The 25,651-nt window shown below is 47.3% G+C and overlaps 1 protein-coding gene across 2 annotated transcripts in view; it reads left to right on the top strand.

Annotated features, from left to right (window-relative positions):
- The window catches only part of NTN4 (netrin 4), a 45,138-nt gene extending 41,596 nt beyond the window's left edge, over positions 1-3,542 (top strand). For both annotated transcript variants that reach the window (XM_057425019.1, XM_057425010.1), the window contains exon 10: positions 1,799-3,542. In XM_057425019.1, the coding sequence (XP_057281002.1) occupies positions 1,799-1,935 (137 nt within the window). In that variant the 3' untranslated portion in view covers positions 1,936-3,542. The remainder of the gene's footprint in view (positions 1-1,798) is intronic.
- The last annotated feature ends 22,109 nt before the right edge of the window (positions 3,543-25,651 follow it).

The following is a 25,651-nucleotide window of genomic DNA, read 5'->3' as shown; positions in this document are numbered from 1 at the left end:
GCCTCACAACACTGGAGGGGTATCAAAAAAAGGGTAGGCTCTTAATGTCTCTGGCAAGAAATAGAAACACCAAGCATTTATCAAATCTCCATGGGCTGTTTTCAGATTATAAATGTGCTTCAATTCCTGTGAGGGGATATTCACTACCCTTGCACACCTTCCCCTCCACACACACCTACAGAGGCAGGTTAGACTGCTGAGAGGGCACTGAGCTGAAAGGTTTAAAGGTCTCAGCTGTCTGTGAGGAAACAGCAGCCCTTCTCTTCCTTGGCTTTGCCAAGCACAGACACAAACAAGCAGACAACTGCCTGCCAGCAACAGAGGACAAAACCTGCAGCCTCAAGCCCTGGCTTGTGGCATCTCAGTCATTTGATTCATTTTACTTTTACACTTCTGTAACATCAGGTTGAAAATCCAGAAAACCTCACAGAATCAGCAACCACAGCAATATTTGCTTGCTCTGTGTGGGTGTATGCCATGTTTCTCTCTCCAGGGAGACAGATTTAGGAGCCCTTGAAAAGCACTGTTATAATAACAGCAGGATTAGCATCACCAAAATGAATGTTGAAAAGGGTGATACCCTGTGTTTACTTGGCAGAAGAGAGGATGTGTGTGCCCAAAACCTCAGATGAAGTAGATAACAAATTGTATTGAATTAAAGAAAAACATGCTTGACCTTTAACTAGGGGACACTCTTTATTGTGAGCTACAAAATGAAAACCCAAGAAAACACAAGCAGACTCCCCACTGCAGCCAAGATGGAGTGGGATGACTGAGAGCGCTGGGGGAGACCCATCTCCCCAGGCTAGTTAGTACTGCCACATGGTGCTCCCCAGACCAGTGCAAAGAGGAGGGTACAGGGGGGTCACATGCTTGCTGTATCTCACTCCTGCTGCAGTAAGAAGCTGTCCCTGGCTGGGAGCTTATCCTGCCATGGGAGAGATTATCATCCATGTTTTCCTCATTTATGGCACATTTGTGGCCCATTTAGGCTGTTAGGATCTGTGGCAGTGTTTCTTTAGCTAATTCAAGCCAAAAGCTTCCAGCCATCTCCACACTTAGCAGTTTTTGCCTGACTCTATTCATTCTTTAAGTCATGCCCTGAAAGCCAGCCGCAGACCTGGATGGCTGGGGCAAGCCCTGTGGCAGGGCATTGCAGGGCCATACTCCAGCCCAGTCTGGCAACTTCTGGATACCAGGCAAGGTTCACCAGACACTGTTGTCATGTCTCTAAAACATCTGGCGAGGCAGAAATTAATGCATCTCCTTTCAGTGTGCCTGCCACCCCCTCAGGCTTTTCTGGGGTATTCACATCAGCAAATCTAGTATCGCCTCCCCTCCATGAGAGAGGGTCTGGAATGTCTTTGCCTGCAAGGGGCCACCAGCCACTCTGACCAGCACTGGGCCATCCTACACTGTCAATACTGGAATGCACTGAATTGACTGATTTCCAGGCAGGTATTCAGGCTGAGGCAGGTGGCTGCCAAGTGAAGGTAATAGCAGTTCCCAAATAAGGAATAAAAATCGGTAGCACAGCAGCCAGAGTTCTGCTTCCATTTATATTTAGAAGCTAACAAAATCAAGGTTTGTATACTCCATCTCACTGGCAGATGTGCCACAGGGGTCATTTTTCCATAGATATAAATATACAGATATAGGAGAGAATCAATATGTATAAATATTTCTTCATATACGTCCCTTTTTTACATGGGACTAGATATCCAGGCTGACCTTGCATTGTCAATAGGCCTCTGAAGTGTAGTGCTGTGCAGTGCCTGACCGCTTTGCTGGTTTACAGGCTTGGAGTACCTTGTGGCGGGACACGAGGATGTCCGAACAGGCAGACTCATTGTCAACATGAAAAGTTTTGTCCATCAGTGGAAGTCAGCTCTCGGAAGAAAGGTCCTGGACATTCTGAAAAGAGTCTGCAACTAGAGGTGTGCAAATGCCTTGGGCATTTCTTTATGCACAAAATGCAATGGCCTTCGCAGAGAGAAGACCTCTAGGATGAAAACTGGAATGTAAGAAAATAGTGCCAAAACATGTAGCGAGGCATTCAGAGTTGTAGGCACTGTCTGATTGAACCCTTCCTGGCCAATGTTCATTCACTCGCCCTGTAGCTTCCTTGCCAGGGGTTTGCCTGAGCCCAGCTCATGGTTACATTGAGGGAAACAAAAGGCAGGGCAACGCTTGTCTCACCACAGTGTGATGCTGGAGCAACTCCTATGAAGCCACTGATCATCCCAAACTGCTACCCTAGAGAGGGAAAGCATGCCCACGAACTACAGCTGAGAAGGAAAGCACCACTGCCAGTGCCACCAGTGGGGATCCTGAATGACTTCCAGAGGCTCACAGTGATTGCTGTGGGGAAGGCGATGGCCACAATGGCAGGTAGGCACTGGCAGAAGTATGGCTGTGACAACCACTCTTCAGAAACATCCCCTTGGGTTACGACATGGCTCCCATCAAAGAGAATTGGGTGCCACTTGCTTATAACCTGGTCACTCCACTGAAGGTTTTGGGGGCTAAATTCTCTGCTGGTGCTGGCGAGGACAGAGCTGCTGGAGTGAATCAAATCCCTCTGCCATGGCACAAGCGCAACACAGGGCAGAAGCCAGCTCTACCCCAACCACATGGCTGCAAAGAGCCAGCTCCAGAGGGTGCAGCATCTCTGAGCTTTTGTCCTTGAAGTGTTAAGAAATGAACCTAGCCCTAGTGTAAATATTTCATTGTATAAAGCACTTTACTACCTGCCACTTCACAGTGCGGGAAGTCTAATTGTGTTGGGGAAAGAAGAGGTTGAAGGTGGCACGTGAAAAAAACTCCCTGAAACAGAAGCACTCCTGAAGACCCCCCAGTTGAACGGCATTAATGATATAAAGGGAACGGCCAGCCTGGCACTGGCCACTCAGAGTATCTGAGGGTGCAATCTGAAAGATAAAGTATTTGCACTGAAGTCCCAGCTTCAGACCAGCACTTAGACCCCGCGGGCAGGACTCCAGCGAGACTGCGCTTACAGTGTGAGAAGAAGAAGAGACTTTGAGATGAATAATGCAATTGCCAGAGGAGAAAACCTCTGCCTGCAGGAAAAGGAGAGGATACAGAGAAAGGACTCACACATTCACGTATCACAACCCAGCGATTCGTGGTGGGCCTGGAGTTTGTTATATTTTTTGCGTTAGTATTTAAGACTGAACATTTTATTTGTTTTCTCTGTGTTAGTGTTTGCAATATATACAGCCATTATACTTCCTCATTAACACCAGTATGGAATATAGCACAGTTTACTGCAGTTTTCAGCACTAAAATGTATCTTTTCTGTAAAGCATCTTTAAACCACATTGCTTAGAGTGTATTTTGTTCATGAGTGTGAGGGGAAAGAAAAAGAAGACATACAACTCTGGAAAAGTCATGAGTCTACCAATCCGCTTTACGTATGTATTTTTCTTTCAAAGTCCTGTGGACTCACAAAAAAAAAATTATACTATTTTGGTAATTTGTTTTTGTATCTCATGTATGTAATAAATATAATATGATTTCAACTTCTTCACCTTGTGTCACTGCTTACTCCACTGGCAATGCAATCTTCCTGCCTGCACTAGAGAGGATAGTAAAGATGGTGCTGGGGAAGCAGAAGCTGCCACGGGGGTTATTTTCCTCTCTGGCGGGTTAACATTTGGTAAAAAGCCAAGTAACATGGTTCCAGACATCCCATTTCACCCTTGTTTTGGGAGGCTTGCAAGCTCTTCTCGTAATAAAGCGAATTGTACCTAAATATTTTCCAAGCTGGCCAGGTCCTGAATCCACCCAGGCCTGATGGCTGAGTTGCAGAGGTTACCCATAAAAAGAAAGCTGGGGATGGCAGAGATCAGTCCTACATTTGAAACTGTAAAGAGGAAAAAAAGGCTGTGGGAAATAAGCACCATGGCAAAAGGTCTATAAACAAGCTGTGGAGTGAAGTCAAGCACCAGAAATGAGTGGCCAGTGGGTCACAGCGTAACCCACAGACTGGGCAGCAGCTCGCCGGGCAGGGGGTTAATCACTGACTGCCAGGCCACCGCGCTGCAGCAGCACGTGCCTCCCCCAGCACAGGAGAGGGCAGGGCAAGACTCCTCCTATGGGGACACTTGGAGACCAAGAGCCTCCAATGTCTCCATTTCAGTTTAAAACTTAGCAGTTTTACCTGCTTGACGTGTTTTTAGCTTCATTTACTTCGATGTCATTAAAACTACATGTGCAATGGACAGTTAATTAATGGGAATAGGATGTCTGTCCCTGCCCACCTGAAGAGTGGATTTGTTCCTGGAGTAGACTCCAGGAGTAGCAATGCCTTGACCAGTCCTCCTGTGTGACAAAAATCAGTGTCAGGAAAACCAATGCAGTTATAATCAGAGTTGGCAGCAGCACCCACAAAAGAGTCTTTTCTTCCAGAAATACCCCTGTAGCCTTACAGACAAGAGTTGCTTATGCAGGCAAAGCTGGCAGCTTCCCAGGGCCAGAGCTGCCCCTCTCTGGACTGTGCTGCCTCCAGCAAGAGAGCGAAGGTGAGTCCTGAGTTTTCAGGGACCAAGTGATGGCGGTGTCACTGGGAGCTGCAGCAGCTCACCCCAGAGCATCCCCATGCTGCCCTCATGCCTCACTGCACCTAAAGAGCAAGTACCTCTCTGCAACTGAAGCAGGAAGCACGGTGGATTCTGCAACCATCCCTGTTTCCAATGCAAGAGGCTATAGGTAAGCAGGGGCTGGGTGCCAGTGATAGGGCTAAGATTGGCTGTCAGAGACACCATGCTCCTGGTCATCTGTCAGCATCGCAGGAGTGACTCTGTGACATGCACTTGGGCTACAGAAGGTAAAGTGGGTGTCTTTGACCCAGCTACCACCACAACACAGATCCTAAGCGTACATGGCAACACAGCCCCTCCAGTGTACCTACATATGATGATTTCAAACCTGTATTTCCCCAAGGCACTCATGGAAGATCTCTTTCCCCCTTTCTGGTGGGTTTGCACATGAGCCCTCAGCAGATGCTTTGGCACAGAGAAGGGAACACCCAGCCCCAAGTTTTCAGTCTCTTCTTGCACTCCCCAAACCCAAATCCCCCACCTCCCAGGAGGTCTCCTCCATCCTCAACACTTCCCAGACCAAGAGCTGGTGGGCTGCAGAAGTGGTATCTTCTCCTGCCATGACGAGAGCCGGGTGAGGGCTTAGGGCTATGCTGGCTTCACATACGTGGGTCCGGTCCATTCCCAGAGGAGCGCAATCTTCCAGTTGCAGTGGAAAATTACAGGCGTGTTTAATATAGCTGCTCTGGCGAGCTTAATCTTCTGGGATATGACCATCTTGCTGGTTGTTTGGCCAAAAATGATGGAACATCTGGTGTTAGTGGCCTGCCTAAATGGAAAGCCGGGCTGGTATGGGTAAACATAACAACTCAGGAACAAAGAGCTGCAGTATTATTATTTTTTTTTAATCTTTATTTTTAGTTATCACATTGACTTCAGTATCAACACTGGATATAACAAACATCTCAAAAATGTCCGGTGGCTGCTGTTCCAGCATCCAGAGGAGCCCTCTCTCCGATGAGGCAGGAGGAGATTGACTGCCTTTGGGCCTTCTGGACTGATGTGTTGATTTTTCGATGACGGTGTTTCCAAAGCATGCCTCAGCCCAGGGGTCACAGCTTCTTGCTTCTCTTTTCCCACAGATCAGCACAGAAACATCTCAAATGCCTTTAACTGCTTCAAGGGAAGGCAGTGAGGCCTCAGCAGGGCTCTCAGGCTGGGAAATATACTAAATATGGGAAACTTGTTGGCATACTGAAAATGTTACTATGACTGAGAGTCCAATGTGCTGTGGCAAGCATCCGGAGAACTGCTCTCTCTGCCCAGCCCCAGCTCCAGGCTGTGCCCATCTCCTCACTTCTCTGCCACTCCAGTGGGTCCTTTGGAGCAAATACAATGCAGGGCTGCTTTCAAATGTGGTGTGCTTATGAGTGTGATGTGCTCATAGATATGATAAAGCCCAGTTGATGCCTATAGCCCAGGCAAAACTGTCATGCCCAAGCCTTGTTCCCCGCAACGTAATCTGCAGCTGAAGGCATCTCCAAGCTCTACCTAGACACTTCCTCAGCAGTAGAAGATGCATAGAAGAAGTTATCAGGATGTTGAGAGGCCTAGGTGCAGGTGTGGGTATGGGGGGGGGGTAGCGGGGTGCATCCCCACAGGACTGTTCACTGCTTCATTTCTCAGATGGGTTTTCCTCTGCTCAAGTCTCCAAGCTGCCCTGACTGGGCAGGTTTCTCACTCTGCTGGCATTTTCTTTCTTTGACCTTTCCTCTCAGTCTTACACACAGAAGTTATATACACTTTTTGAGCACAGGGCATGGATTTAAAGCCATCTGGAAACAGGACTGGCAAAAGGGCCTCAGATCTGTATGAAAATTGCCAAGAAGAATAAAATTGTTTCCTAAACCCAACATTTGTGAAGTTTCCCTGAACTGACTTGTCGCGGACATCGATATGCACCCTTCCAGCAGGTGCAAAATGCAAAATGCAGTCCAGCCCCAGGCTCGGGACGCACACTGAGATATTGAAACAGGAAAACCAGGTCAAAAAGAAGCAACCATCCATCAGGCTGGTGTTAACCTGGAGCAAAAAACATTCCTCACTGCATTCCCCACACCTGATTTGCACACGTCATCCCTACCTGGTTTAGTAGGAGATACTTCTAACGTTATAATCTGAACATATGCACCTGTAAAAATGGCAGTTGCTCTCTGTCTCTGCTCTTCATCCTTTGTTTGCACCAGGTGCAACTCACGTCCAGACTTTGAGCTCTTGTGCAGCCTCTGTGTGGTCAAGTCTGCTGCATAATCTCTACTTGGGTTTTATCTGCACAACACCTGTAAGAGATAAGGAAGCATGATTTCAGGTACACAAGCAAGGACTGCAGATTCACCCCACCTAACATGAGGTGCTGCTGGCAGGCGACATTGTGCAAGGATCCCCTGATCCCTCCAGGGTTGCAGAAGAAACCCAGGAGCACCCCAAGGGGCCATAGCACAGCTGCCCAGCTGCGCCGCAGATGCAGGTCAGGCAGCAGGAAGAGGCACAGGTATTTGTGTAGCTATAAGAGTATCATCAAGATGCTCTTGGCGGAAGAGATGGGGATTAAACCCACCCTCTGTAGGTGCAGGGAAGTAAACAAATAGCCCCCGTCTGTGCCACTAAACACCTCCGGAATGGACATTCCAGCGGGGATGCCAGTCCTCGGCAGCCCCCGGTCTACGGCTTTGGGAAGGGATGTGGTGGCGCAGGCCCGGGCTGCGACGGGAGCCGTGCTAACAGCGTGGCGGGGCAGGGGATCTTCTAGCGTCCGGAAAAGTTCCTGAAACAATGTAATTTATCCGCATGCCTGTACCTCCGGAGAAGCAGCACACCCTGCCCTGTGACTGGTCCCGGCCGCAGCCAGCAGCCACAAAGGCAGGAGGAGGAAAACAACAACAACAAAACAGAAGCCAAGCTATGCGGCGCGGGGCGGGAGGGGGAAGGATATTTCCCTGGCCGGCAGAAACCCCAAAAGGAGCTGTAAATACAAAGCAATGCAGCGTGGACAAACAGCCCGGCACGGGACCGCGGACGGTGGGGGTGCTGGCAGGGCAGGGCAGGTCAGCACTCCCAGTCCTGCTCGGGATGTAAACAGGACACCCCACCCGGGCTGATACCGATCAGCTGGACACGGCAGGAGAGGGAAGAGGCCAGCCCCCGCTGCGCCCCGGTCACCTCTACAGTGACAGGGCAATTACAAATGGCACAATGCAAGTGATATTGCAAAGAGCGAGAGGACAAGACAGCCCGGGGCACTTCAGCCACAGACTGCAGTGGGGTCTGTTCTCCCTTGCCCATGCTCCGTGCCGGTGACTATTTTAACTTTGACACATTAAAAGCGATAGCGACCAAATTCTTCTCGGCAAAAAAAGCGCTTATAATTGGGTAATGGCCACAGAGTATCAGTAGCTGGGCTGCCTAACGCCTGAAGGAAAGCACAGGAATTTTCTTCTCCACCCACAGACCCATTATGAAGCTGACAAGGTCCTGCTCCCTGCAATTCCCAGTAATTTTACTGCTGGGCTGCAAGATTTATGACAGCTTTGTCTAATTCTCGTAGCGCAGACAAGAATTGTTACATGCCAACATAACCCAGGTAGCAGCCACAGGTTGTTCTCCACAAATGACTGCACTCCAGTCAGCTTTGGAAAAGTCCTGGCTTTTGTACAGGGAAATACTAAACAAATGAGAATTGCTTTAAATTCCACCCTCAGGGAAGTCCTGCACATGCCAGAGAACAGGGATCGCTGCTCATCCAGTATTGAAACAGCAGGCAAGCTGAAATCCTTAGAAATCCTTGAATAGCCGGCAGATGATGACATACACTGAGGACGTACCATACCTGTCATTTAAGCCCCCTGTGATTTGGAGAAAATCAAACACGCAGCAGTTACATTAGCCAGGAGCAAAGGAGGAGTGACCAGCTGGCACCCTCATCCTTCTCCTTCCAGGACTCTGTTTCCTCTAGCTGTGCAGAGTCCTTTGCTCTTTTGTTTTTTCTCTATAAAAAGTCCAAAATAGAGAGAAAACAAATAGAACTGAAATAGCAACAAGAGAAAATATCAGCAGGAGTTCCTGTTCACAAGGCTATCCTGGCATTTATCTGGGGCTGTTGACATATTTAATAGCCATCCAGTCTGCCAGCTGGATGCCAGCGTCAAGCCTGAGTCCGCAGCTGAGATAACTTCTTGCTTTGTGCTACGATTTCTGCACTGTTATTTTTCCTGTAGTGTGTTAGCAACATAGCCTGCTCTGGGCGAGAGCTTATCCAAAGCCATACTGAAAAGTAAACCTACATGGCTAGTCCCCTACTTTCTCTCACCTGGGGAAGCAAGGATTTTGCTTTTGTGTTATGCTAAGGAAGGGTTCTTCTCTGAGTGAACTGCAATATTGAAAGCTTGTTGCTTTGCTGGTAAAGGACTATGAGAGTTACCGTGATTTTAGCATAGTTACTGAAATCTTCCGAGTTTCTTTGTTATACTGAAGAAATATTTTTATCTTAATTATCTGTAGTCCTTGGAGATATATTGGTGGAAAATGGCTGGGGAGTAACAGGGCTACAGTCTTCCGTATTTCCCCTCCCCAGTGGTGCTGCAACTGCACCCAACTTGGTGGCAGCCTGTGTTGGCTTGTACTAGGTGCTGCCCAAATAGGTTTTCTCCCAGAAACTTCAGGGTCTGATGGTTCCAGGGAGACCAGAGCTTGGGGGAGAAGTATTATCCCCCTTGGCTTGCTTGGAGGACTTTATTTCCCTTCCCTGGCATTACTGCAAAGCAGAGCAGGGCTGGGCTTTCATGACCAGCAGTGGTCCCCTGGTGAGACACCACAATTCTCACTTGCCACAGTCCCGACACAGCCTTTGCAGAAGGTTGGACAGCCTGTCCCATCCACCAGCAGGCCGCCCTGACAGCAGCAGACACCACAGGGGCAGAGGCAGAGCCCACTGTGTAACTGCAGGACTCCAGATCCCAGGAAGCACATATGCTAGCACCCGGCCTGGTGGTGACAGCTTAGCTACCATGAAACAAGCCTGCTAACAGCCAGTAATATATGACATTTTAAACTCTGTTGGGGTTTAAATCCACCTTCTGTTTTCCAGAGCACAGCAGCCATGACAAAACATAAAGTGTGGATTTGGAGCCCACCACAGCCCACTTCTTGCAGACTTGGGGCAGGGGAGAATCCCTCACTGAGAGAGCACAGAGGTCTGGGAGCCAGCAAGGGTCATCTGTTGCAAACCAGAGGTGCTACAGGTCTTACTGCAGCCCAGTGGGCTTATCCTAATAACTCACAAGCTGCTGAGCGCTGACCTCCACTCCAATTATCTCCTTGCTCCTCCCCGAATAAGCACTGCTTTAATAATAATGAGCCATAAAGGTTACTGACTCATCCTTTCTTTTCCATTTAAGGAAATTAATTGGTCAATTATCTTAAGCATCACAAAGCTCAAAAAGACCCCAAAGATTCCTGTCAAGGGATCCACTGTGCTGCCCATTATAAACTGGGAGACAACCTTCAGGTGTCAGTTCCCAGCCAACACAACATTTGCGTGTGCTATAATTAGACACTGGTTGTGTTGCTGCACAGTCCTACGGTCATGGTGCTTTTCACTGTAAACCCACTTGAACTGTGTGACTTGGCCAGTGTTTCTGACCTGTTCTCATCAATGAAATACAATATAAGCTATTTTTGCGAGAGCTAGTGCCTCTGTATGCTTTTTTTTTCCCCTCAATGCTGGCATGCAACAATTACGTTATTAAACAGAGGGAGGGAAAAACAACAGTGACCTATTGTAGCATATACTGGGAAAGCATTTTTGCATGGAAGTGGTAAACTATAAAATCCATTTTGACTCTGTATTACATTATGTGGCAACAAGAGAGTGAACAAACAGAGATAGCTACCCTTCCTGTGCAAACACACAAAATAACAGTTAATAAATGTTTCCCTTGACTTTGCCTCCCTTGCATTCACAGCCTTGGAACCCTCCAGTATCTTTAGCTGCTGATACGGGGACAGCTCTGATCAGGACAATTGCAGGTCCCTGTGCCATGCCTCTTCCTTAAGCCTTTCAAAGCACTCTCACATGGGTGGCAGACCTGCTGGGGGACATCTCATGCTGACAGCTATGGTTCTTGGGTGAAAGGGCAGTGCTGGTGCTGAGGTGTGAGCATGAGGTGCTCAGCTTTTGCTGGGTGTCAGGGTGCCATGGCACTTCTCCAAACCTGTGACTGCAAGAAACAGAGACAGGGAAGGAGATGAAGTGGTAATTATGTCTAAATGGAGCTGATTGCTGTAGGCAGAAATGTCCCCACTATGTGTAAGTACTATGTGTGGGCATTGTGAGCTTCTCAGGAGACAGCATCTAAAAATATCCTTTTAAAAAGAGAAGAAAAGTGGCAGACATTGGTTGGTGGCAAGGAAGAACCTACAGGAGGACATCAAGTATAGCAAAAATCCTGAAAGTGGGCAAAAAAAACAACTGCTCAGAAAACCACCTCTAATAACTCTAGCAAAAGCTGGTACCCAAGGGCTCGAACACTTGAAAGAGCCGAATATCCATAAGTCTTGTTTTTCTTTCCATTACAAATCATCCAGTCATGTTACAAAGTGGTGAAAGCCGTCAGTTCATATTTAGTAAGAACTTTCTTTGGTGGATCTGAGTGTGCAGAAATGTAAGGGAAACTGAGCAGCAGTCTCAGCACAGGTTGCCCAAAGACTTGTCTTTTCTTACTAAACCTCTGGGTTTAGTAAACAGTGTCACTCCTTGATGTGCACCTTCTTCCAGCTCTTCCCCTAGACCACCCCAGACGTGATAGCACTCCAAACCACAGCTCCCCAGAGGCAGAAATGGTCTTGTCCCCACCACAACCTGACCCTGCCTGGGTCAGAACCCAGCTCCTGCCTGCAGCCAGCCGGGCGCCAGCTGGGATCAATGCCAGCAGTGGGAACAGCAGCCTGGCTGGCACCCCGCCGGCCCCGGGCAGCCCAGGGCAGAGCTCAGCTCCTCGGGTTGAGTGCCACAGCAGAGGTCTGCAGGGCAAATTGCAGCACCTACCTGCCGCTCAGTGGGAGGCATGGATGTGCAGCCATGGGCCTGCAATTTACATTTAAAGAATTCATAAAAATTCCAGGCCACAGACCTTCGGTGGGGTTTATAACCTTGACATTTTTTTATCACCCACCCCCTGGCTTGTTTCTTTTCTCCTTTATAACCGAACAAACCCATACAAATTAGTATTTGAAAGTATGCAATTAGCAAGCAGCTCCTGCAGCTATGCAGTTCTCCTGCCACCCGGGTTCCCAATGGGGGAAATCAACAATAAAGAGCAAAGAAAAGAATTTGCTGCCTCATATTAATGACTGCTGTTTGAGGACAGCATTTGTATTTTAAATGAATAGCTTGCTGAGGACAAAAAGGTCACAACTGCATTTTATGGTAGCGATAGAATAGCAGGAGGACAGAAGAAAGGCGAAAGCTGCGAGCAGACAGGCGGAACAACACACTCGGCTTGCTAGAGAGGCTGGGACCAGCACCTGGCCACACGTCCTGGTGTCAAAACATGGGCATGGTCCTGCAGGGTGGGAGAACACTGAGCTCCCAGCCAAGTCAATGAGCTCTATGGCACACAGCATGTTTTGAGAATGATCAGCTCAGCCCAGTGATCCACTCCCAAACCCTTCCCTTCTGCAAATCCATATGGATCCATCTCCTTGCATGTGGAATTTTTTCCCTCAACTCTGATGCCCTGAATGTGCTCTGTCCCCCAAGGCTCTGTGCCTGTGGGTGTGCAATAGGACCCTGCCAACATCCAGCAAGAAAACCTGTGCCTACATGTTGAGTGCAGCTCCCTGGGAATGTGCCCTTTACTAACTTAATGTCTTCGAATTGCTTAAAGTTAAATCTAAATTGAGAAACCCAAATGAAACCTGGTGCTGGTTGAAGTTATACTGTAAAATTCCAGCCCTTATCCATGGGTACTGATCAATACTTATAGGAGAACTCATCCTGCTGGCTCTCTGATCCTTCAGGATGAGCCAGTATGGGACTATTTTAACCAATGAATTGCACTGAGAATAAAATAGGTGCACCACAAATGATGATAAAGCTAGCCAGAAAGGAAAGTCAAAGTCTCCAAAACAGCCCTGGGATCCCTGAGGTGGACTCTCCATCAGGGTACTACATGAGCAGAGCAGTCAGCTTATAGCCAACTTCCACAAAGCTGTCAAGAGAAGGAAGAGGCTCCTCCAAGCACAAGGGCTTGTGCCACTAATATTCCCTTGTATGGAACAGGCCCATGATCCCAACTGGGCCACCTTTGCCAGGGACATCCCTAACCTCCTGAGGAGCCTCCTTGCTGCTTTGGGCTGCAGCACTTGGTCTGTGCAGCTTTAGCAAGGACCAGACCATTAGTAAAAGCACACTGGTATGCCACCAGAGAGAGGGTGAAATCTGGCACCTTGCCCCCACTATCTCTTTCTATTTCTGAAGAGTTTATTCCTGGTCCTCTCCTCCTCCTCCTTGGGCTCCTTCCCTTTGCTGCTGTCACCTCCTGCTCACTGCACATCTCCTGGCTGCTTTTCCGGGTGCCCACAGCCAGCAGGGTCCTGGCATGTTTGCACCCATTTAGGTCCTTCCTCAGAGGACAGATAACTGTCTTGCCCCAGCCTTGCTGCAGTTCTGCCTCCAGGGTAAAGCTTCTGAGGAAAAAGTAGTCTATGTTAAAGCTGAGTGACTGCTGAGCTCTTATTGACTATAATAAGGCAGAGAATAACATTTCATTAAGTGCATGTTTCTGCCAGGGTAACAAGCCCTTACCTGCAGTTGTGTGTGAAGCACAAATGGCCTAAAGGCATCACACCTGAAGGAAAAATTCCAGTCCCTTCAATAACGTATTAACATTTTTAGCATACATTCAAAATGCTTAATGCAGTAGGAAAAACACGTGTTCTGGACTCGGCAGCCTTGATAATCCATACGAGACAAGAAGGAAGGCTGCATCAGTGATTTTCCATCAGTGATTTCCCGGTGTGCATCGTTTTCTGGAATGTTCAAGCCAGGACAGAAATTGGAAAATCGTCTGGAAAACAAGGACGGCTGAGCAAGGAAATGCACCTTTTGAACCAGAGTAGTTCCGAACACATTCCTGGAAAGAGTGACTGTAAATCTGTGAGCCAGTCCTCTGCCACCCTGACCACACACCCAGTGCTTCTGCCACAGCGAATTACCCAGTGGCTCAGAGATGCCTGAGAATTGCTCTTGGCTTCTCTCCAGGCATTTAGGCTATGCAAAGGAATAGATGAAAAAGTATCTCTTTAAATAGGTGCTCCCATGGTACAGGTTAGTCCTTGTGCTGAGTAGAGCTGCATATAACCCAGCTCTGGGAAGAGAGGGGTGGGAAAAGGTGTTATTTCAGGAATCCTCATCTGGTAGGATTGGCAGGCTGTTATTTTTGTCTGTATTTTCGTCTGCGACAGAGCTGGAGGTTGTGCTGGTGTTGGACAAGGTGCTTCCTTTACTGCTTCCTCCTCCCATGGTGGCACCCAACATGCTGCGCAGAGTCCTGGCTCGAGTGTCCCCATAGTGAGTGGTTGAGCATGGCTGGCGCACCTTGCGCTGGGCCTTCACATGGATCAGCTCTGCCTGCATGGAGCACCAAATGCACCTGCAAGAGCAGCTGAATGCCTGTCACAGCTTCAGCACCACTTGTAGGGTGTCCTCGGGTGCTGGGGGGACTGGTGATAGCTGGGCATTATCCATGGGAGTCCCTTCTGGCTGCTGGAGCCCTCCCGAGAATAGGTGGCATCCTGTCATGCAGCAATCCTTCCCCAGCCCCACCACAGGCTTCTAGGAGCAAACCAGCAATTTTGGCCTTGATTTTTCAGTTCTTCTTATCTTAAAACCACAGTTCACTTCTGAGTCAGAAGGATCGATAGGAGAAAGGTACATGGGAACAGTTAGACCAGTTCAGGGATGCAACTTGCACAGTTGACTTAAGTTTTTGCCTTTTTTTCAGTGCTTGTACCAAGGTTTCACCAGCCTACAACCCAAAGGTTGGCCTGTAACACCTTAAAATACCCTGCATAAACTGTGCTGAAGTTTAGCAAAACCAATTTGCGTGGCACGAGCAAGAGACTGGAAGCAGGAATTCTTGAAAAATGCTTTTAATGTCTCAAACTTGAACTATTTTCCTTTTCGCTGGGAAATCATTCTGCTTAAAATAGAACAGGCAGAGAGACAGTGGATAACTTTTTTAGCAGGTCCTGAGCCAAAGGACATGAGCAAATTTTGTTCTGTTTTGGGGTGGCTTAGAAAAGCTTTGCAGCCCTTGCATGTAGGTGAGCTTTCCATTTTGTAGAAGAGAAAATGCAGAGACTGCTGACTTCTGGTTGCACTTTCAGCCTCTACTGCTGTGGAGATGAAGATGTATGTTTTGCATCCATTTTCCTCCACAAATGTGCATTAATGTGAACAAAATACATTGGCTGTGTGCAAATAGTGGACTTAGCACAGCAGCCCTGCTTGCATGAGAAATCTTTTGAGCTCCTCTGCCCTTTCTGCCCCATGGCTGCATAGATACATAAAGAAAAAGCCTTATTATATTTGCAGTAGCTAGAATTATAGGTTGGTGCTAAACCAAGTAAACTAAGCTTTCTCATTCATCCCCTATCACTTACTGCTCCTTGAATCCCTTGGCTTAGGCTCCATAACCTGGTAGGAGAACACTATTCTGGGAGAGCATTAAGGTGGAGATGTGGATACGTACTGACAGTGGTAGGTTCTTTGCCAGATACAGAGCCCAAAGCCTCACAGCTGATGTACTGCAGCCCCCTCATTCATATAAATAGACAGAGTGCTTTATCCAGGTTGGATTTTTTTATAGTTGCTGAGATGTTGTTAGAAGGGGAGAGAATATGTGACAAATTTTCACACTTGAAAGGCCATCTGCTTTTAACATGGTTGGTTGGGATATAATTGTTTGGCAGTAATTCTGGAAGAGGGAAAGTCAGTCACCCCTTGCCTATTATCCATCCATCCATCCATCCATCCATCCATCCATCCATCCATCCATCCTTCAGGCAAGGGCTGCCATGTTTTTGGAAAGAAAACAAGACACGAGAGGGGAGGAAAGACTATTACGCCCCAATGTCTGAATCCTGAATCCCATATCCTTCTAACCCCAAAGCCCCATTTCCCATACCACATGCTGCAGAACTCAGGCTTGCCCCTCACATGCATCTCCATTCCCTGCCAATAGCTGCCAGTGCTTCCCAGCTGGGGAATCCTGCCCATAGCCACCAGTGCTTCCCAACTGGGGCAAGGCACTGTGCACCCCCCACTTTCCCAGAGCCTTCCCATCACCTGCATCCACACCAGAGCTATCCTCCACACCAGAGCTCCACACTTCTTCTCCCTCAGGTCCTGGCAGTCACTCCCTCTTCTCCCCTGAGCCTGTTTGGTCCTCCTGCCCTCTCCCCCAGCCCTGCTATTGTTCCCTCCCTCCCTTGTCTCTTATTGCTGTTCCCTTCATGGCCTGTCCCTTGGTGGTCTCACAGATCCTGTGTCAGTGAGTGAAATCCCAGTCTATGGCACCGTGCATCTTTCAGGAGCTCTGTAAGACCATGGTCTCCCCTAAGTGCGGCTGGAGTTTCCAGGAGATGCAGAGCTGGAGCTGGAACATCGAAGTCCCAAATAGCTTACACCTGCCCACAAGGGAAACCTTGCCTCTCACTTGCCCTGACCTCCCTGCCACTGTCTGGACTCCCTGGCACTATACCACTCCTGTTTCAGGAAAGTGTTTTGCTTTCCTTTCAGGAGTGGAAGAAACTGGAGGCCGTGGACCTTCAGCCTTGTGCCCTCAGACACCATAAAGTATTTAGGAGCCAAAATCAGGGGCTGCAGGGCACAGTGAAGGTTTTGGAGATGGGTGAGATGAACACCCTCAGCACCTCTCAAAACAACGTGAGAAACATGCAGCATCCCCGGGAGGCTTCATATTCCACTCTTCAAAGAGGTTTAGATACCTAATGGCTAACCCCAGCTCTTATATCTTCAGCAGAAGGTAGTTGCCGAGTGCCACCCCCAGGTAGCAATCAGCATCTTTCTCTCCTCACTCCTGGTGCCTTTCAGCTTAGTGCCTGCTCTCAGCAAATCCTCCCACCTGGCAAACCTCTGGGTTTGCAGACTTGGCGCAACTCCTATTTGCTGTTCACTCCTGGCTCATGTCACACACCTCCTCAGAGAAATAACTCTGTGGCCGCAAGCCTCATCATGTCTTCAAGGTGCTCAACTCCTCATCAGCCCAGAGCATGGAGCACAAAATAAACTCAGTCAATTTTTCTGTATCATTCCAGTAATTCCTTAAGGGATGAGACTGTCTCAGTGTTCAGGCAGACAAAGAGTCAGCACTAATGCAGGGTTTCATCCCTTCTGGCTCACTGTCCTTAGAGCAGAAATATTCCTGCTGTGATAATGGGATTAAAAAGATGGGTATCCAGGCACTAAGAATTAAGGGAATTTCCATTCAAAACTCCATTGAGTTTTCCTTTGAAATGGCTGTGTAAACATGTGAATGATTAGCAGATAGAGATCAAAACTTCCACATTAGTAAACACAAAAATGGACTTGGCAATTTTTCTTAAACTAAAATGTTATGAATGTAGTGAAGCTTACTTGTAGGCCAAGGCATTATCAAAACAGAACATAAACTTTTAAGGCATCCAGTTATCTGGCATAATAATTCTGTCTTTACTCATTAACAAACATCAGCAGATCCGTGCTGTGGGCACCAATATTGGGAAGTGTTTGGTACAGTGGCTTCTTTGTGAATGAAGGGTCTTTCTCTGAGAACTGGACCGCTGGTAATTATCTCCATGTCTTTGATCTATTTACTTTGTGCATATTTCATCTGTTTTGGTTTGTTACTTGCATTTCAATGATCTCTCACATTACGGAGCAATTCCTTCTGTTGGGAAAATTGCCTTACCCTTTCCCATGGGAGCGTAGCAGTGAACTAACCACTCCTCAGAGATGACAGGTCCATTTTTTACTTCTGTGAGCATGACTGCACTGATTTAAGGAATGTGCCCGTATACAGCTGAGGAATTCACTTTGCTCTTATGAAGCCTCTGTGTGCATTTATAGCAAACTGCAAACTCTTTTCGGGCTGCCAAGCTATTTGCCTGCTCTCTCAGCTTTAAAAGTAAAATGATAGGCAGAGATGACAAAGGACCACTATCATTAAAGATCCATCTCTTACTCATCAAAACCAAGATCATCTCTATTTCGAAGTACTGGTTAAACACTTAATTGTATTTAACACAATGATTATGGTAAGACCAAGTGTGTATTTGATTGATCTCAAATTTTCCCAAGAACAATTTTATAAACTATTACATGTTGTGAACTTGAGCCTAAAATAAAAGGATTGCTTCTTCTCTTTTTTTGCCATGACAGATGATAAACCCATGCTGATAGCAACGCGGTCAAACATCCCATTCCTTCTATCACCTTTTTTCAGATTACTGGGGTTGGAACTGGTTGGGAAGTTTTCAGTTCCTTCTTCCCACAGGCTGTTATTTCTTAGTGTCTGGTGTTTTATGTTTAACAATTATTATTATTCCTTTATATGTGATGATAGTAAAAGAAGTCTTGAAGAGTAGCAAATATCTTCTGTATTTTGGGTTTCTGTTCTTGAAAACAACATTGGGAAAAGTACAACAAACAAACTTTGACTGGAGCTACTGAAATCAAATCAGAGTTAATTTTGCATCTGAAAGTTGTGGCAGAGTCCAGCTTCAGCTTGCTATGTTCCCATACAAATCAGTACCTGCCCATTCCTGTACAAATCAGTACCTCATCTCAGACAAAATTAGCTCTGAATAGACCTATACTGGAGAGACTGAGCTCACGACTAGGAGAAGCTAAGGGCATATTACCAGAAGACAAGTTTTGTCACCCTGTTGCTGCAGAGAGGGGCAGCAGGGCTCTGCTGAGGATACTGGAGTATATGGTCAGCAAGAACAGGGAGCATCATGCTCGCCCAAGTGTGCCTGCCCTGTGTGGGAAACACAATGGGCTTCAAACTCTCCCCATGCCAGAGCAGGAGGGACCCATGCAACCCAGAGGTTCATCACCAAATACTGATAGACCAAGCAACTTAAACTGACTCAAAGCTCCCTTCTTACTTTCACAATGTATGAAGACAGATTTTGCTGCTTCAGCACCAGGTGACAAATCTACCCAAAGCACACTCGAACCTCTCTGCTTGGTAGCTTCAATAATATCAGAAAGAGCTTTTGAAGCTTTCTCAATCTGATGGTCTGGGCCAGAGAGCACAGCTCTTTGAGATCTATGAGAGCAATTCACTCCCTACAGCAGGAGGCCAGGGGTCCAGTCTCCTGCCCTTGAGTGCTGCTGTGGTCTGAATGTGAGCCCACCTCTGTGCCCCAGTGTCACACTGTCACCACCTCTGGTGTTTGTCTGCCTTCATGGTTCTTCATGCAGGAGAGCCCAAGATTGATTATTTTTGCCTTCCAGTGTAACACTGTGACATAAACAACATTTTCTCTATCTTCAGATTTTATTGTCTGAACAGCTCCCCTGGAGCTGTGTCATGCAGCAAATGTATTTGTCTGAGCTAATAAAAGTGTGAAATGTACTCCGTATTGGATAAAGGACTTAGCAAAAGGATGTTTTCATAAAAGGATGTTTTCACAAAAAGATGTTTTCATAAAAAGATGTTCTGGCCTTTCACTGAGCCACTGTGATGCTTGAGCAAAGGAGGAAAGAAGATGTGGCATCCCACCAGCTCTCCCAGATCTAGACCCAAAGCTTACAGTCAGCTTTGCAGTTGTCCTCTCCACCACTGCTCCACCAGTCCCTCAGCAGTACCTTGGAAGGTAGCAGCCTCCACAGCATTAGTCCTCTTTTCACCTGGACCTATCTTTTGTACCAGAGGATGGCCAAGAGCAACAATCAAGGAGTGGCAGTGCATTACAGAGCAGTGGTAGCACTCTGCAAGAAGCAGCCATTGAACAACTCTTTGAGAAGTATCCTGCATCCATTCATCAGTGGCTTATTCTTAGGGGACACAAGTGCCTTGCCCATCACCACAGGTAAATCTCATCCTTAAAGAGGATGAGATTTTCTCTTCCAGGCCCCAACAACCGGACTAGTGGCAAGCAACCCTTCAAAGCCCTGCACCAGGCTGGCTTTTTCAACATTAGAGATTACATGCACTGTGAAAAACTGAGCAGGAGCTAGGAGGGTTGTGGTTAGGAGTCCCCTTTTGTCAGGACCTAGCCTCCTCAACAGCGAGCAAGACCTGAGAGCCCTTTATAAACATTTCTCTGAAGATGCTGTAGTGCTCCATCCCTGCCTTGCAGGAGCTCTGCTCTTTCACCATAAGCATGTGCTGCTGTGGCCCACCTCTCACGTTAGACCATGTAGTTTTTCCTCAGAAAGGAAAATTCAAAACATTAGTAGTAGGAGAATACAGCTGTACAAAGTTAAATCTCATCCCTTCGACTCTTGAGTTTGGGACTCACATTTTATCTGGGAAAACAGGAATTTAATTGCCTTTGCTGAAATGTCTCCCCTTTTGCACTCATTCTGTGTCACCAACTGCAAAAACCCTTTGATTTTGGTTTGAGACAAGTCATTCATTCCTATCAGTCGTCTTTTAGTTTGGTAAGAAAAACTGGGGTCTGCGCAGGGTAACTTGCTTACACAGTTATCTCAGACTGCCCTCTTATGGCAACATTTTAAACTGTAGGTTTTCTCAGGCTTTTCAAAGATTTTGCAAGTTCAGTTACTGACAATTCTAGTCTTAAAAATTACTGATCAACATGAGAGAAGAAGTCATGGTTGCCTGATTCATTTCTGCCCCATACAAGTCCTGTCATCAGTTTGTCCTACCATGCCCCATACAAGTCCTGCCATGTCCTGCCATGCCCAAGCATAGCCAACCCCCTGGTCAGCAGCTTGGCCACCTGGTACCCTTGTGCCTGCCCATCCTTCATCCTTCAGCAGAAGTGTGCCCTGGCTGGGGCAGGGGGTGTTTGGGAAGTTTTCTAACATGCTTGTGCATGTATGCACACATATGCACTGCTCTTCGTATACGCCAGAGAAGCCATCTCAGCTGGCTGAGGACAAGTGTGTGAATGTGGGAGAGATCTGCACAGGTCAGCAACCATAAAAGCAGGTGGAAATGAGCAAGCAGGCAGGGCAATGTGCAGCCACATCCCTTTAAAGCTGCTCTGCCCACTTCAGTTCTGGCTATTCCTACCCAGGGAGCTCACCTTACCCTTCACACAGTGGCCAGTGTGGGGCTGAGAGTGAAGAAAGTCACATGCAAAGGAGTTTCTCACCGTTTTAGAGTGTGGGTGGGGAGGAATTGATCTAATCTGTGGATTCACAATGTCCATTCAATGTGCAAATGCTTTTAAAACACAGCAGTCACTTACCTAAGACATGCAGTCTACACAAAATGTAGAGAAAGGACTCGAGACTGGGAGCCCACTGTTGCCTTAGGCTTCTCGATCTGCACTGTGGTGGCTGCCTGGACACTTAGAGCCTTGCAGTGGTGGCACTGACACCTCATGTCCTTCAGCTCCCAGGGCTGCTGCTCTCCACTCTTAAGCGTCTTCATCAGAGTCGGGTCCTCGCAGCATGCCTGAGCTCTACTGACTTCACCCTCTAGAGGGCAGCAAGAGGGTTTCACGCAGCCAGCTGTTTATCACAGCGACGCGTCACGGCAAATGCGTTCATGTGTGTATAAATGCATCGAAAGTAGCAGTAAGTAGTTTGTACGCACGACTGCCAAGAACTGGTGGCTCGAGTGACGTTTTGGTTGTAAGGTCTGCCTCAGGAAGGAAGCAAAAAATAGGCCTCTGCCCCAAAGTGGGGTCAGCGCAAGCCACCACTGGTTTCTTCTAGGACAGTGCCCTTTGTCTTTTGTAGCTGTGTGACCAGGAAAAGAGCCAAGGACATTACCTGCAGTGTACAGACACTTGTGAATTGCTCAAATGCCCAGGCAGAGAAAGGAAACTATAGTGGCAGCATTACTTGTACTAGCAGTGACCTGGAAAACAACTCTTTCATTTCCAGCCATGCAGAGTCAGAGATTATTTAATTCACAGATACATTTACATCCTCCCAGCCAGCACCAGCTTGTCTGAGGCACAGCACTCTCCTGACTGCAACAGTTTACAGGCTGGTGAAGGGACATGCATCACCCGCATGACAGTACAGCCCTCTGGAAGGAGTTATTTCCTCCTAGAGATGATTTATAGATAGCAAGGTAGGTGGAGAAGGTGAACACATACTTGACACATCAACATTTTTTTCAGTCCCATTTGGCTCTCAGCTCTCAGTGTACATTACCTTGCCTGTGTTATGAACAGTCTCAATGTGACCTCTTCTATTTAGATACTCAGCCTGGAAAAGCAATACACTAGGCTTTCGATTTCAAAACCAGGAGACACACCTGGTTTATGCATTACTCCTGCATGGAGTGAGGAGGGAGCCCATTTATACCCCCCAAACAGCAACTTTAAAACCTTTCTAAGGTTTTTTTTGTAAGTAATGGTTGTATTGCATGAATGTCAGCAAAACACCTTCCCCTGAAATTAGAAGAATATGAACAAGAAAGCACTGAGTTGCCAAAAGATCAAAATTCAAAACATGAAACCAATGACGAAGCAAAATAAAGGTCTGTTTCCTTCCTAATGAGCAGGTGCCCCTGCTGTGAAAATGCTTCCCCCAAGCAGACACCCGCTTACCTGATAACTGCTTGGCTTAGGAAATGGGGCTGCACTCCTTGAGGGGTGGGGGGCTTAGAAGTCATTTCTCTCCCTCAGCCATCTGCTTTCCTGTGTGTAAAGTGGAGATGATCATCATTACTTTTACTGCCTTATTCATCTTGGATGATGGGTTGCATGAGCATGAAGACTTTTATAGGCTCCATTCCATTTGTGCAGGGAATATAACATTTGAGCCTCTACTTTCCTTGCTGGCAGTGTCAGCACATGAAGCTCAGACTCCAGGCCCCACTGTACACCCCCAAGACAAGAGTAGGTTTGGATATGACATTGAAGTGTGGCTGTGCTGGTGTTCTGCAAGGTCCTCTGTGGTTCCGCTTCCAGCTGTTTCCTCTGGAGCCACTGGGAGCAAAGCTTGTTTCCTGGCTCTTGTCCTCAGGAGCCCTGACATCCAGCAAACCCTGATGGTTTGCACACAGGAACCACAGTTTTGCTTCTATCCCCGAGCCAGGCATCTCTCTCAGGCCACCACTGCCCCTGTGAACCTTTAGAAAGGTTCACTACTGCCCTGGGGATGCTGCAGGCAGAGGCACAGGCTCTGTATTTTGGCTTTTCCCAGCTGTTTCCCCCACGTGTGGTTGCAGTAATGCAGCATGGTGTCTCTCCTCTCTCACCCTTGACAGAATGGCTTGGAGCCTCTGGCAGCCCTCTCTGGAGGGTAGGTAGCATCCCACACCTGCCTGCTTCTTCAGAGAGGGAGGTGAAGCTATGCCCAACAGGTCCTGAGTAAAGAAAGTTCAAAAGGGGCTTTAAATCATCAAAAATACAAAATACATGACATAATTCCTTTGTCTCCAGAATTCCTTCATATCGATTCTCTCATGAGCATAAAGCAGATAAGGGGCAAGCAGGAACACCCCATGCAAAACTCTTATATTCAAGGCAGGCCAATTCAGCGCAGTGCAATTGCCACTCACAGTGAGAATGAGGAGCTGCGTTTGCTCCAGGTTCCTGGACTGGCGGGGTCAAAGCCTCTCTTTGCCCAGCCTCACTCAGCAATGCTTGGGTATGTTCAACTTTCTCATCCATGCTAATAGCCAAGACATGTGAGCCATTAGATGTTTTGAGAGGCCCAGAGGAAAGCACACCAGAAAGATAACATCTTTTCTCCATGAGGTGAGGATAAAATCTCTGCTTGAGTTGTCCCAGAGGGAGCCTGCATGGATCTGACCCTGGAGCATGTATCAGGAGCAGCAGCAGTAGCTCTCGACCTATGGGGTCAGTTTATACCCAAAGAAAAAAAAAAAGCAAAGTGAGGCTTTCATACAGAATGTTGGGCAGTATTTAACAAAACTGCATTTAAAAAAATAAATAAAAGAATAATCACAAGCATTTTTAGGTTTAAAAATAGTCCTGTTAACTAGCAGAAAATGGGCACTTTCTGCATTTTCTGCAGCCACAGTGACTCCTTTGTTTCCCATACAGCAGCCTGGATGTCTTTGCGAATGCCCACAGACTCCTGCTGGTTTTACCTCTCACTTTAAACGACAATTTGAAAGCTCTTGGCTGTAGTTGCCATCCTTCCGACCACAAACTACCTACAGCAGTCGCCACTGGAAAGCCCCAGAGCTTATCGACAGTGACTGCACCATTTAAGGCCTGTACACTGAAATTCACTGCACAGCAGTGGTCCAGCAAACCCATGCAATGCCCCTCATGTCATGCCCAAGATACCACAATATCTATAATTAGAGCAGGAAATGCCTGTGGCATTGTGGTGAACACTACCAATAATTTCCTTGCTGCTGCTGCTTGTGAGATGGTGCTGCTGACATACCCAAGGAATTATGAGCTTAGTTGAGTTGCAAGAGCAATGTTATTTTCTTCATCTTTCTCCCTACTTCCCTGCCTATACTGATGTCTTTTCCCCTGCTTTTCATTTAGCTTAAGTGTCTCAGTGGAGGAACAATCTTTTCACCCCATGGTTACAGCATCCATTACCATAAGGCCCCAGTCCCTGATGGACACAATGGCAAGATAACTGTTCTGTGTTAGCAACGTGCACCCTGTGAGGCTGAAGAACAAGCACAAGGCATTCAACACAGCATGGCAAATCCACTCTGCCAGTAACTCAGATTAAAACTGACTTCCATAGAGACCTCCAGTGCATGTTGATGGGCCCTGGGCAAATTGCAATGGTATGGAAAGAATCCATTATACAGGAGCACAGCCTCATGGCGTAAGGGTTTCTCCCCTCTGTTTAATAATTTAACATCTAGAAAAAGGGGATTCTTTTAAATATCTCAAAGTACACCCTTTTCATAGAGACTAAGGCCCTGCAGTTGTGAGAGTAGCACTGTGTTGTTCTTTTACTTCACTTGAATGTTTTTTCCTGCATATAACCTACATCATCTGTGCTGACAATTTCACATCATTTCTCTTTTCTTACTCTCAAAGGCTATCAAGGACAAGTGACCATTACCTGCAACATAACAAACCTCTACCCATCAGAAGACCTGTGTTATCATTTCCCCTCACTCCTGCTCTACATGTAGTCCATTCATTTCCATATTAAGTAAATCCAGTTTCTTCAACCTTTCCCAACAGAGGCGTTTGCATCTTTCTGTTGCTCCCTGCACCTTGCCCACCATACTTCTTAAATGGCAGTGCCCACAGCTGGGTGCAGCAGCCAGGCAAGGCCCTTGCTTGCAACAGGGAGCATGGGATGAGGCTGGTGGGAAGCACAGGTCTCAGGTATCTGCCCATGAGGACAGGCTGAGGGACAGGGGCTAGCTCAGCCCAGAGCTGAGATAGCTTTGGAGGAACTTAACAGCAATCCCCAATGACAGCACTATGGAAAGGGAGCCAGGCTGCTTGCAGCCTGCTGGGAGGACAAGCGATAATGAGCATGAGGTGAAGTTTCAGATAGGATATATGGACATATTCTGTCTCCATGAGGCCACTCAAATACAGGGATGGACTGCCTAGACAGGCTGTCCAGCTTCTATCTCTGGAGATTTTCAAGTCACAGATGGATGAAATCCTGAGCAATTTGGTCTGATCTCACAGCTGCTTCAGAGACCTCATCATGTCACTTCCAACATGAAGTAACCTGTGGTTCCCTGATCCTATGATCTTCCAGATGACAAAACCAGATACATACGCTGTATAAGCAACCTCCCATGGAGAATATACATTTAAACCTAAAGCAGAAAAAAATTTGAAATGGGGTTCATGAGGTGTATAGGTGGACCTAGTTCAGTGTTGTATTCCTGGGCCAT

This window comes from Pezoporus wallicus, unplaced genomic scaffold, assembly GCF_028554395.1.
Source record: "Pezoporus wallicus isolate ANWC-B61680 ecotype Strahan unplaced genomic scaffold, APGP_CSIRO_Pwel_v1 scaffold_3294, whole genome shotgun sequence".
Taxonomy (NCBI): domain Eukaryota; kingdom Metazoa; phylum Chordata; class Aves; order Psittaciformes; family Psittacidae; genus Pezoporus; species Pezoporus wallicus.
Note: the sequence above shows the minus strand (reverse complement) of the source record. Positions and strands in the feature narration are given on the sequence as shown.